Consider the following 12,945-nt stretch of genomic DNA (forward strand, 5'->3'; position numbering starts at 1 on the left):
ACAGAAAGTTAATGTAATGAGAGCCACAATAAACGAAGCAGTGCTCAAGAAATAAAGCACTGCAGTATGTATCGTTCTATATAGAACTATATAGTCTTGCATAGAATATATGCAAGACTAAAATGCCATTTCTTTTTTACACATAGTAGTAGTTGTGGTCCTCCAAAACTATCATTGTCGGTGGGTTTTAAAGCATCTTTGTCTGACCCGATTATATCTCTATTAGATATACAGATTTTGTGCAAAATAGTACCAGAAGCAATTATGTAGGCTTCACCTCCAGTGCTTTAAAGAAGAGTGCCATCTTGTTTTCAGGATGCCAAATTATCTCTTGATGACAGAACGAGCTTTGGTATGGCAGTAATTAAATCTCGTTCTAAATACAGGTTCTTTATAGGGGTAATGTTTGCAACAGGCCTAGAAGTCCATGGGTAGCCACTGTCCACAAGAATACAAAGGCCTTGCACTGGATACAGCTGCTGTATAAAGATGGCGCTTTTCTTCAGGACACTAACATCATGGACGGAGCCGGGGCAAAGAAATGTATTAATCTTCCCTGGTGATCATAGACAGCCTGAAGTTGAATTGAATGGAAAAGCTTTCTTTTAAGGTAGCATTGTGAATCTGCAGGAGGTGGTTTTATTCTAATTTGGCACCCATCAATGCTGCCCACTACTCCAGAGAAGGCCTGAAACCCTACAAACTGCAAATCCATGTCTAGTGGTCTCAAATTCAGTATGGTTGGGTAGAATTATATGGTTTATAATTCTGAGCAACTTCTTTGTACATCAGTGGACTATGTAATGGACAGGTGTGCATCTCCTTGATACAACTTAATATGACAGCACCTCAAGGACTTGACCTAATCCATAATCATGTTGTGTGTGCATCATAATAAAGAAGTTGGGCAGGGATGGTCTGTGTAGACATCAATCAGTTTTTAGCTCACTTTCTTCATCCAAATGCATTCTAAGATGTGACTATGTCATTAAGGATGCAGTATCGTGTTTTGGGTTCCATCTGAAGTGATAATGATGGTGTAAAAATGAAAATGATACTGAGTATGGCATTTTAGAATTACTGTGCTCTTACAATTCCGCAAGATATCTTAATCTCTGGTTGGCCTTCATTCAGTGAAGAGCAGCACAGAAAAGCAGTATTGTGCAGTATATAGTTAGTGCATGCACTTGAGGTATCTAAAATATAAATATAGTTTGTTCTGTTATGTCAACAGTAATTGATCAAGCTGTTAATGAGCTGGATTAGCTGCATTCATGTTGAAATTATAAATTATCTGAAATCGCGTTATGGCAGTGGGTCCCGATGAGCAGGATTAAGATCTACTGCTAACGTTAGACAAACGTTTCGATATCTAAGCATCATGTATTTACCAGCCAGTGTCAATGTGTCAACAAAACACATCTCATTCGTGTTAAAGATCGTTTCCGTTTGTATTTGAGAAGCAGCACTTGAACATTAAGCATCAAAATAACCAAGGGAAACATCGTTTTCTGAGAAGAAACCAGTTATCCTCGATAGATAGGTTAACAGGTAGGTGACTTGGCTAGGTTAAGATCGCGAAGAAAACGTTGATTGCGAACAATTCCAATGCCCACAATGGAAAGATAACACACACACAATTCAGTTTTAATCATTTCACTCGATGTTTAAACATTTATATTATAGCTTGAATCTTCCAATATCTACAATACTTGCGAACAGTAAACATGGACGTGAGTGCTTGATTTGTTTATGCGACAGAAAGAACAAACCGGCGCGGTTTTATGACGCATGTTTGACGTTGGGTCGGAAAAGTCGTTCCAGCTTGTTTCCTATCAGATCACTAGTGAATGAGTTCACGAAAGAGCCGTTTCATAACCTATGAGACCTAGCACGTTCACTAACAAAGTAATAGGATGGTCAATGCGTACCGCTAAAATTGATTTTTTGTAATCAAATCTGTTTTCTTAAAATTTATGTGTATTTTCCCAGAGTCGGAAAATATGGTTTTCTACTTCACAAGCGCCGGTAAGCAATGTTGCATTTCAAACTGAAGAACCAACGTTAACATTAGCAGCTAGCTAGGTAGAGGCGCAGTAAGAATATTTTAATGTATTCCGCGACATACTCTTTATAGCTAGCCAACTTGCTAAATGTCTTGAAAATCTATATCTAAGGTTATCTTCCTTACCCTGTCGTTTACAGTCTGGACGCTAGCTAGCTATGTTTAATGACAGGCACTGTTGTTTTAGCTAGCTAGTTAGCTAAATATGTATTCGGACTAGATGTTAAACCTAATGCTAGGTCTGCTTGGCTAACTTGCTTGCTAGTTAGCTAGCGTTAGCTACTTCAGCCTGCCAGCCAGCTAGCTAGCTAGCTACGATTCTAACACAGGTCTGCAAGGTCTGGAAAACGTAATCTACAAGCATTTTAAAATTCTCATAAGTACGCAAATAAAGTTGCGAATAGTGTTTTAAAAAGTAGTTTGTCTACTAAAGTTTTAAATTCCCGTGGGCAAAACTGCTACACCAGTGCGTGACACACTGCTCTGCTTGGGCATCGTTCGGCAGCAAAATATACCAACCTATCTAGCTATTATCATTTTTAATGTCATAAGATGACCATTGTAAATGTGTCTTTAGGTGAACATGTTAACTATTAGTGTTTGTAGTCTGTTGGCCACTGTAACTGTTATGTTGTAATTTAAGTAGCAGGCATAGTTTTTGTTGCGTTTTTTAGGTTGATGGATGTTTTCATCTTGTTTTGCAGTCATCTCTCCACCCTATACCATCTACATGGGCAAAGACAAATATGAAAGTAAGTGCTCTATCACTCACATGTAGTTTCCTGTTAACATCCTACAACAGTCATAGCTGATATTGGTTTTACCTTTTCTTAACAGATGAGGATCTCATAAAATACGGGTGGCCTGAGGACATTTGGTAAGGAAAGTCTGAAACCATGGTACCTACCTCTAGCCCTTTAATCCAAATCTAGTCTTGAATTTTGTAATCACATGTAAACTGAACATTAATGCTGATTTACTTATTCAAATAGTTAATAAAAGTTGCTGGTCATTTTGTCAGTGCCTTAACCCCAAGGGACTGGCTGGGTGGAAGATTTGTAGGACCTGGACCTCAAGAACTGTGATTTGACTAGCTCTCCAATAGCAAATAACTACTAGTAATTACAAAATCAGCAGCTAGATTTGTATTTTAAGGGCCAACACTGAGTACCATACTTCTAGATGTCTAATCCATGGGTTTGCACTCATTGAATGTACTTATCACTGTAGTTATGTGACACACTAACAACATGAATGAGCACAAGACTTAGCTCAATAGTTGCAATAATCAAGTTTCTTACAAATCTTTCTCTTTAGGTTTCATGTGGATAAACTTTCCTCTGCCCATGTATACCTCAGAATGCCCAAGGTAGGCATTCTGATATATCACATTTTTACTTCTTGTTCCAGTGACCTAAGCATTTTAACAAGGCTTTTTCTTTTGCATGCATATAGGGTAAGACGATAGATGACATACCAAAAGAGGTCTTGATCGACTGTGCCCAGCTAGTTAAGAATAATAGCATTCAAGGTAATGCTTATTGGAGAGTGTGAACACCAAGCTGTGTTTGAACATATTGTGGCTTCATTTAATGGATAATTGCACTGGCACTGACAGGGTGCAAAATGAACAACATAAATGTTGTTTACACACCATGGGGCAACCTCAAGAAAACGGGGGATATGGACGTCGGCCAGATAGGCTTTCATCGCCAGAAAGAGGTATATTTAGAACTTAAAAAATACAACTACAGTAGAAATAGTAAAGAGTATTTACATTTAATGTGGTTTATGTTTTGTGTTAATGTTTAGCATTTTTAAAGGGATCATGGCTCATTGAAGTTTTAACATTACCATAATTATTTGTTATGCCTGGTATTTCATTGACAGGTTAAAACTGTGACAGTAGAAAAGAAAATAAACGAAATTATCAATCGATTGGAAAAGACAAAAGAAGAGCGATATCCTGATCTTGCAGCTGAGAAAGAATCACGAGACAGAGAAGAGAGGAATGACAAAAAGGCTCAGATACAGGAAATGAAAAAAAAGGAAAAAGAAGAAATGAAGAGGAAAAAAGAGCTTGAGGAATTAAGGTATTGTGAAACCTAAGTTTGAATTTAACCTGTTCAAGGATGGGAATGCTAAACCCATATGAGATTTCAGTGATCTCTCTCAATATAAAATTTTACTTGTTTGTTCAGGTCATGTCATTATAATTACATGTGCAGCTAAAACAATTGTTTGTGTTATAGGAATTACTCATCACTCATGAAGAGTGACAACATGACCACAAATGAGGTAGTACCTTCTTTTTCTGCACCATTACCATTCTAATATATGGCATATTTATGTATGCCTATATTTAATGCCAAAACATAAAACAGCTCTTCACTGTAACCAATGTGCTATTGTATTTGGCTGACCTTTTCACAGGATGGTTATGATTCAGATGACTTCATGTAACTGCTGAAAGGGACCTGCCAATGATGGTCAACATTTTCCCACAGTTACCCAGTCTTGCACAGTGCATATGCTCCGAAGAATGCTATAATGTGCACTCCTATTGGTTGGAATAAAGGAACTCGCTCATTGTACTTTTAAAATCATACTTGTGCCATAATGCCCTCTGACAGGAGCATCTTGGCTTCCTAAAAAGTAAACTGACAAAGAGTAATATCATTTGAATTGCATATCAGGGTGCATCTGTTGACCATAGATGGAAGCTCTTCATAGATGGTGGCTGTTCATAAATGAAGGCGCTTTTCTTCACATGTCTGTTGATTATTGTATGCTGGTCATTCTGAACGTCCCTTCCACAAAACTTTGTGAAAGGTTTCTGAGCATTGCAGGAATGTAATCTGTATGCGTCAGTAGTAATTCTATTCCTTGAAATGATCCTGGAATGACACCATTTTCAGGTTTTTAGATTGGACTGTCTTCGTATGGCTTGAAAGGGTTTGTGCCCTTGGCCTAGCCTGTATTATTGGATTTCTTGTTGGGTATGAAAGCAAGATGCGAATGCAAGAACTTTTTGGTTTCAATATGTGAAATAACATATGTTCACCCCTGTTGATTTGCTAAAGATTTTTTTATTTCAAAAATTGATGCGAAATAAATCTTGAACCATACATCCATGTTTGTTTGGGAGTGGAGGTCCAGTTTCATTAGCTGCAGCAATAGGAGAATTCTCTCAGTGAGGATGGAAGGGTAGTTTAGCTGAAGTGTTTTTAACTGAAAATTACTAACTGCAGCATTAAAGACACACTGTAATTTGGGGAATTTGGCCCTCTGTGATGGAAACGTAAATTCACACGTGGAAGAACATTTTGCATGTATGTTTTTTTGATGTATAAATCAAAATTATTGTATTTATAGTTTTAAATCGGCTTTATGCCTGGCTCGTGTAATACATTGTGTTATTTGCTTTAGGGTGATATATACAAATGTACCTGGCAATTAAAATAGATAAGAATGGCTACTTTATTTTGTGCACATGCTATTTCGCTACATAAGGTACCATGCGCCATACTTTTGGTAGGACATTTCAACTAGGTAGGACAAATCCTCAACACTGGTCGATTTGACAGCTCAGTCGGAGGTAGACTGGAACTTTAGCAAGCTACCCAAAAGAAATACCATAACCTGCATTATGTGTTTTGAAACTAGAAACCGGCCTAGATAAGTATGTCTATGTTGGGGTTAATCAAAGTAAGACTAAACTTGCTTGTTCAGCAAGAGGCCAACTACACATTATGTTTAATTCTGTCCAATATCAATACTGTTGGCACGTCTAAAAAGCCAAGTCACTGCTGATTCTTGTCTTAGCTCAGGCTCTGACTCTGTCTTTTACTTCGTCGCCAGACGACGTCAAGCGTTCTCGTTTTTAAGACGGGGATTCTAAAATTGATATGTCAGCCAGTAAAGTCAGGTGAAATCTGGAAAACGAACAGCAAATTTGACCTGACAGGCATTATTTTTGAATTGACATTCACAGCAGTGCAAAGACTCTGTGCCAGATTCATAAAATGTGGTGCTCGATTTAAAGTGACCTTGACGCTTCCTAGGTAAGGGAAGGCGGTAAACCATGGACTTTCAGGACGAATGTTTAAGATGAACATACAAAATCCTAACGGAACACGCTCTCAACTGCGAAACTTTAAGACAAAAGTGGAGTGCAAAAATGTCAAAGTGGGTGATCAAATCTGAACTTTTATGTAACTTCAAATGAATTAGAATCATATTCAGGCTTTTTATAATGTTTGCACATAAAAGGAAATTGCCTCTTGTATTGTATCTGACTTTGGTTTTGAAAACATTTACAGTACTGCTATCCTTGTGAAGTATTTTATTTCCAGCCACTCAGTGAGGGGCAGAGAAGGAATCGTTGAAACTTCTAGTTCTAGGTTCTCTTGACTAATGCTCAGAATTCTCTGCAAACCACCAGGTGTCACCGTTGTTCTGAACAGATCTGAAATCTTTGCGCACTACAGCTTTCTTTGACCCTTATTGTATTTCATGAAGCCTGTGATAGATAGTTACTGTCTAGTCATATTTGACTTGTAGGTAGGGTAAAATGTTACTTCAAGGTTAAATGGAAAGACTGGTCCGCAACGATAGCCAATTCAAAATAAGCAAGGACCCTGTCTGGATTTGGCCTTATCTCCAATTCTGTCATTCATTTGACCTATAATATGCTGACCACTCTGCTGTCTCCTGTGTGTGGATACTGTGTCTTTATGCTCAGTTCACAGAGATCATGTTACACACTTGAAAGGTTTTTGTTTGTCCTTTCATAACAACAACAATTGTGCATTAACAATTATTAAATATGAGTACTGTTTTGAAGTTTCTAAGGTTTAGTCTAATTTAGAGTGTAATTAGAGTTGAAAGAGCTGGAATTCTGAGGCATTTGTTGTGGTGCTTGACACAAAGGACAGGAGTTGTTCTGAAGGAGGAGGTGTCTGGCAGTGCTCAAGGCCAATCTGGAAACTATGATCATCATTCTGCCACCTCAGATGTCCTGTCCTGGGTGGATTGCTCGTGTTTATGGGAAAGATACAGTCACTGCCAAACCCATGATATGACCCAGGCATCTTGGTCCTAAGACCTAAGAGCTCACTCCAAACCTACTGCTCTCTCCTAACCAGTAGTTCAGGCAGCAGGATTTGTAGTTCACATCGGTTCACTGGAAGGTTGATGTTGATTGTTATAATATTCCAGAATTATACACTGGATCATTTTAAAAAGGAGCAACATTAGCTTTTCTGGCTAATTTTGTTTTTTCCTATTAAATCAATTTTTTCCAAGGTAACTGATAACTGAATAACTGCCTCTTTGTCTAAGGGATATCAATTGAAGTATCTGGTTTCTGAATTATCTCCAAGCTCCCCCTAAGCCAATCTGTATAGCACATGCTATTAGGAGCAGTCATGTCTGCTGCTTCACAATGGGGCAGGGATTCCACACTGTGGCCCAACCACACCTTACTGGTCCATTAACTTCTTGTTTAGAAAAAAGACAAGCAAGGTCTCTTTAGTTGTGGCAGCACACCCCAACACACGCCACAAGCTTTGTCCACTGTGCCTCACCTTAGAGCTGACTGTAACATATGTTTCAGCCTGCATTCTCTGTGTGGACCACACACATATTCAGGAACTAAATGAAAAGGAACACCAACACTGGCAGGGTGGCAGGGAATGCAGAGTGCCACATAAGCAAGAAGGACAGGTCTCTGGACTGTGGTCTGTCTCTCTCTCTCTCTCTCTCTCTCTCTCTCTCTCTCTCTCTCTCTCTCTCTCTCTCTCTCTCTCTCTCTCTCTCTCTCTCTCTCTCTCTCTCTCTCTCTCTCTCTCTCTCTCTCTCTCTCTTTCTCACTCTGGTTGGAGGCTCTAACAAAACAAATAAAGTCATGAAACCGAAGCAGGGGAGAGCAGCGTTCGAGAGGACCTCCTGCAACATAAGGAAATATGGCGCACACATGGAGCCAATGGTAGGTTCCTGCTTTAAAGGGGTGAAATTGGGAGATAGCTCCCCAAACAAAGAAATGAGCAGTTGGACTATCCACAAACATCTTAAAAATCTATGTTTGAGGTTCTCTGGGACAGCATGTCAACTCCAGTCTCTCCAGTATGCACTGCACAGTTTCAGGATTTCTCTGCCCCAATGCATCTGATCCAGCTTGTGAAGGGGCTTGCTAGTCAGCTGAAGAGCTGGATCAGTTGTGTAGAAAGTAGGGCAAACCTAAAATTGCATATGGCAGGAGATCCCCAAGAGTAGAGTTGAAAAGCACTGGTATTGAGTGATGGATTTCACAATGCCTAATTGCACTGTTACAGGAAGACTTCACACTGCATTTACTGTCAGCATTCGTAACACTGCTGAATCACTCCAAAGGCCCACGATACAGCGATTATAGTGGATCAACAGCGAAGCTCTCCACTCTGCCAGCTGACAGCACAAATTCCTTCAGCACTGATGTACAAAGAGCTTTCTGCAGGGCCATGGGATATTCACTGAAGGACTGTTTATCATTCTGCTTCTGAAGTCGTGTTTTCCACCTTCACAGTGAATCCCATTGTTTGTGTGAAATACTCTTTGCATAAAACACCAAGGAAGCTAATGCTTTATGTGGATAATTTATGCTTTTCATGTTATGAAAGAATAGAAAATAACATCATTCAGTCAGTTGTTCAGTCGTTTGAAGCAGGGCGAAAAAAATCTTTTTTAGCTGAGCCTTTGTCTCGCAAATATGCGTGAAATAGGTCAGCCATGGGTTGAGAACTGGGGAAAAAAACGTGGATCGCACCATGCGGTTCACGCAGGGGAAAACATGTGGATCCCACCATGTGGTTCACACAGAGCAAAACGTGGATCGCACCAGAGACAGCATATTAATTCCTGTGATATGCTGCATTCCTACCATCCAAAAACACACACTAATCTCACTGTACATTTGAGTCATGATACTTTTAGGCCATGTGACTCTGGATCTCTGTGGGGCTGGAGTAAACATCATACCTCTTTTTTTTTAAATTCATTGGATTCTATTGACTTATCCAGGTGAGATAAGTATAGCTCCTTACATGTTTGTCAGATGGAGAGAGCTTCTTTATTTGGTGAGAGCACACTGGAATACTTGAGCCCTGTATTGTACATACTGAGGCCCTGAGACCTCTAAATACTAAATGTGAGTCAAACATTCAAGTCTCTCAGGGTGATGTAAATTAAATGAGATGTTCCACTAAATTAAACTACAGGCACTATTTGGGTTGGCCAATAAGAGACCTAGCCCCAGAAATGACTCTGTGGTTGTGGGATTGTCATAAAGAGGTCAGTGAATTCTCCATAGTGTGGAGGGAATTCCCAACATACAAAATAAGATTTATTTTTATTTTTTATAGGTTTATTTTTTTCCATTGTCAAATAAGGCCATTTAATCATGGTTCTACGTGTTTAGCCATTGTTGAGTAACAACAGCACATGTGAATATGGACTGTGGGATCTTTATTAAGGTGTCATAATGCTTTATGTCTGGGTGAAAGGTCTATGCAAACAAAATTCAAGTGGAATAACTGTATGAAGCGTGTAATAGCATGCCATATGTCTTTGATGATATTTGTTTATTCTTGTAAGGTGTTCATATTGGAGAGGAACACTATATTTGCGGAGAGTGATCTAAAGACTCATATATACAGATTGTGCTAATTCACAATATTTCAAACATCTGTTTTTCAACTCAATGTGTAACTTTCCAACATCTCTTGAAAACCTGGAGCCTTTTTGAAATGATGAAAACTGAACAGATGTTAGGAAGGATTCCTAAGAGAACTTGCCCTTATTTCTTATAGAAAATATGCAGATATGTAATGCAGTACATTCCTACCAGTTTCCTTTTACTGACCTAATATATTGGGGAGTGTAAAGTATAAATCTGCATCATTCATTCATCCTGCACATATCATATGGTTGTGAATCAAAACAAACTTGCAGTATCATGCATTTAATAGTGGGCTTGATCACAAATGTTCAGTTCTGAGTGCGGGCCAGTCTCCTTTTCATTCGCATTTTTGTTCCCTTATTTCACTTTAGGACTTTATGTCTTTACTGGAATATTGTTTTCAGGCAGTTTGAAGAACATTTGGCTGCATCAATGCATTCGGGTATATTTAAAAATAAATAAATAAATAAATAATTTAAGTGTTTAAAACACATTAGATTGAGTTCATCCATAGTTTGGCATTCACATCAAAATGTGCCATCAGCAACATTTAAGACTCCTATGCTACTCACCATATGCTCTTTTAATACTGACTGTAAAAATATGGCTTTGGTTTTTTAGTGTTCCTTTCACATATTCAGTTGGATTTTGTTATATTTGGTGCCTTTTAGGCCAGAACAAGCAAGGGTCAGGTGCAAAGTAAAAGCAATACCTCAATCCTCTCCAATCTGAGCTCATGAAACCCACACCCAGTAAGGCGACTTTTCCACCTGCTATATGTACTACATGGAAATCATAATGTCCAATTATCAAAAGTTATTTTTGGAGGTAATTTTAGCAAAACCAAATTGATTCATCTGTCTTTGCTACAGCTTGCGTTCCTGCCTTGCTCTTTACATTTCCCACAGGGTCTTGCTCCCCACAGGGTCTTGCCAGTCCTTTGCTATCTCATCCTGCTCTCATGGGCTTCGTGGTGTTTTCAAAACCATCAGCTTTAAAACAATAGTTATAATATAACATTTTCACCACCTGCAGCTGTAGTAACGCCACCTCACCCCTCTTCTACAGTGCTGCCGCAACATCTGGACCCTGTTAGCTAGGGTTGCCAGTCATGTCCTGCAACTGCTCCAATTCTGCAAAGGCAACCGCAGATAATGAACTCAGCAGAAAGGCTTAACCAGCCAGGCCCCTGTGTTTGGTCCCATACTTCCATTCTTCTCTAATTGCACTGGGAGGGTTTGGCTAAGGGGCTCCTGCCCATTAAAACGCCTCTGCTGTCTCCACTCAGTCTCTTGTGTTGCAGCGGGTGGGTTTATAAGAAATGAACTCAACAGCAGCAATATTTTCTGGTGGCTCACGTCTCAGCGTATGTTTACAGTGCATGCTGTCCATGCACTGACACTGGATCTTCTGTTGCTTTGACAGAAGTTCACTGTGGACTTTATCTATCTATCTATCTATCTATCTATCTATCTATCTATCTATCTATCTATCTATCTATCTATCTATCTATCTATCTATCTATCTATCTATCTATCTATCTATCTATCTATCTATGTTCTTATTTTGCATATATTTGCATACAGATAATTGATAGCCATATAATTATTGGGCAAAAGGAAATCTTAGACTTATCTGACAAAACATGATTAAGGCGGCCTTTGTTCAGTTAACCAAGGTCTTTAAGATGTGAAATCTTGGGATGGAAACAATACTGAGAAACTTTCTAGTCTCATCCTGTGTTCCTGAATGAGATCTAGAGTATATCTGCAGCCACTTCAGTGCGGTTAGCAAATTGCCAAATGGCTGTGGGTCATGTGACCAAAACTGAAGCATAAAATTATAGATGATGCTTACACCACTTGTGTGATACAAAACATACTATGATGGGTCTCACCCCAAACAATGAGAATAGCCACATGCCGTATATCACTGAAGGGCTACTTCTGACTGCATCTAAAACTACAGAGTGAAACCCAGTAAACAGGGAAATAGAATTTATCTACTTATACTCAGAACATGATTCATACATGGTTTTGGGAAAACTCTGCATACACGACATGTGATACAGTAATACAACTAAATGGAATTTTCAGCTTTGTAGACCATTCAATGCTCTAGAATATGTCAATTATTGGCTATTTTTGATAAGCCATTTGTTGTTAGTGATCATTTTGTTTTTAAAGATCATGCAGATATGTAGACAACCACATAAATAGTACTTATGGAACTTGTCTAGAGCGCTGACGTTTGTGTGGGTGAGAAATGCCATCACAAGTATGGTTCTGTCACCAATTTATGCTGTGTATTAGTTTATTTAATCGTCTGGTTAGAGTCATAGAGTCATATAATCACATGCATGACATAAGAATGGTATAGTCATCAAACAGAACAAGCCAAACTTTCTTACCATGATAAATATTTCCATCTTGCAAATGCTACACAACACTAAAGGTTCAAGTTCAGCAATTTACTATTAGCTTGCCTTCTTAGCTTGCGAGGGCCTGGTCTCACACATTATTACAGGTCCCTGAGCACTACCTCAGAATTGAGTGCTGTGCTGAACATGTTTTACAATGTCTGAAGGTGTTGTCAGAGTCTGGATTCTGACCTTGCAGTCAGCTGGGCACTCTAGCAAGCACAGGGTGCCCGAGGTGTCACCGCCCTTAAACCGGACCCAACAGGAAAAGGGGGAGTGACTGCTAGTGCAGCAGAATATAGCCATGCTAATAATTGCGTGGGCACCTGAAGACATTTTTAGGAGTTGCCTGTTTGGACAGCTGTACTGTGCTGTTGGATTCTTAGGCACCGTCATAGTTCAGAATGGAAAAAGGTGTCATAATTTCTACCTGAATTCAAAATGCCTAAAAACTGAGTTTAATCAAGAACCCTTCTTCGAAGAGCTAATCATTTAGAGTTAGAATCAAAAGAAGCTAATGTAATAACTGTGAGAGGATGTTACTAGCAGAACTTTTACCTGCCACTGGCACATAAATGGAGGCTGTACATATGAAAATGAATGTTCTGTAAAAGGTAGCTTTGAGATGCTGATGGTGAAGAGAAATTGGTCTGTTGGGAGACATAGATGTCCCACTTTCCTTCAAGGTGAGAACTTATCAATTCTGTGGAGATATGACCATCAAAATACCACAAGATCCCAACT

The 12,945-nt window shown here is 39.1% G+C and overlaps 1 protein-coding gene across 1 annotated transcript; it reads left to right on the forward strand.

Moving 5' to 3' along the window:
- The first annotated feature begins 1,818 nt into the window (after positions 1–1,818).
- Positions 1,819–5,548, forward strand: ccdc25 (coiled-coil domain containing 25). The gene is made up of 9 exons (XM_026998094.3): positions 1,819–2,028; positions 2,770–2,817; positions 2,903–2,942; positions 3,383–3,434; positions 3,521–3,596; positions 3,684–3,787; positions 3,956–4,158; positions 4,318–4,363; positions 4,499–5,548. Exons 1-9 carry the CDS (start codon positions 1,977–1,979, stop codon positions 4,526–4,528), a joined length of 651 nt encoding a protein of 216 aa, XP_026853895.2. The 5' UTR covers positions 1,819–1,976; the 3' UTR covers positions 4,529–5,548.
- The last annotated feature ends 7,397 nt before the right edge of the window (positions 5,549–12,945 follow it).

The sequence above is a fragment of the Electrophorus electricus genome, chromosome 7, assembly GCF_041902795.1.
Source record: "Electrophorus electricus isolate QZ-2024a chromosome 7, ASM4190279v1, whole genome shotgun sequence".
NCBI classification, from domain to species: domain Eukaryota; kingdom Metazoa; phylum Chordata; class Actinopteri; order Gymnotiformes; family Gymnotidae; genus Electrophorus; species Electrophorus electricus.

Bases quoted from the DNA above. Each gene is read 5' to 3' on its own strand.
- ccdc25 (XM_026998094.3), top strand. From the start codon at position 1,977: ATGTGTATTTTCCCAGAGTCGGAAAATATGGTTTTCTACTTCACAAGC. The intron at 2,029-2,769 runs GTAAGCAATGTT...CTTGTTTTGCAG, and splicing joins TTTCTACTTCACAAGCGCCG to TCATCTCTCCACCCTATACC. The intron at 3,788-3,955 runs GTATATTTAGAA...TTTCATTGACAG, and splicing joins GCTTTCATCGCCAGAAAGAG to GTTAAAACTGTGACAGTAGA.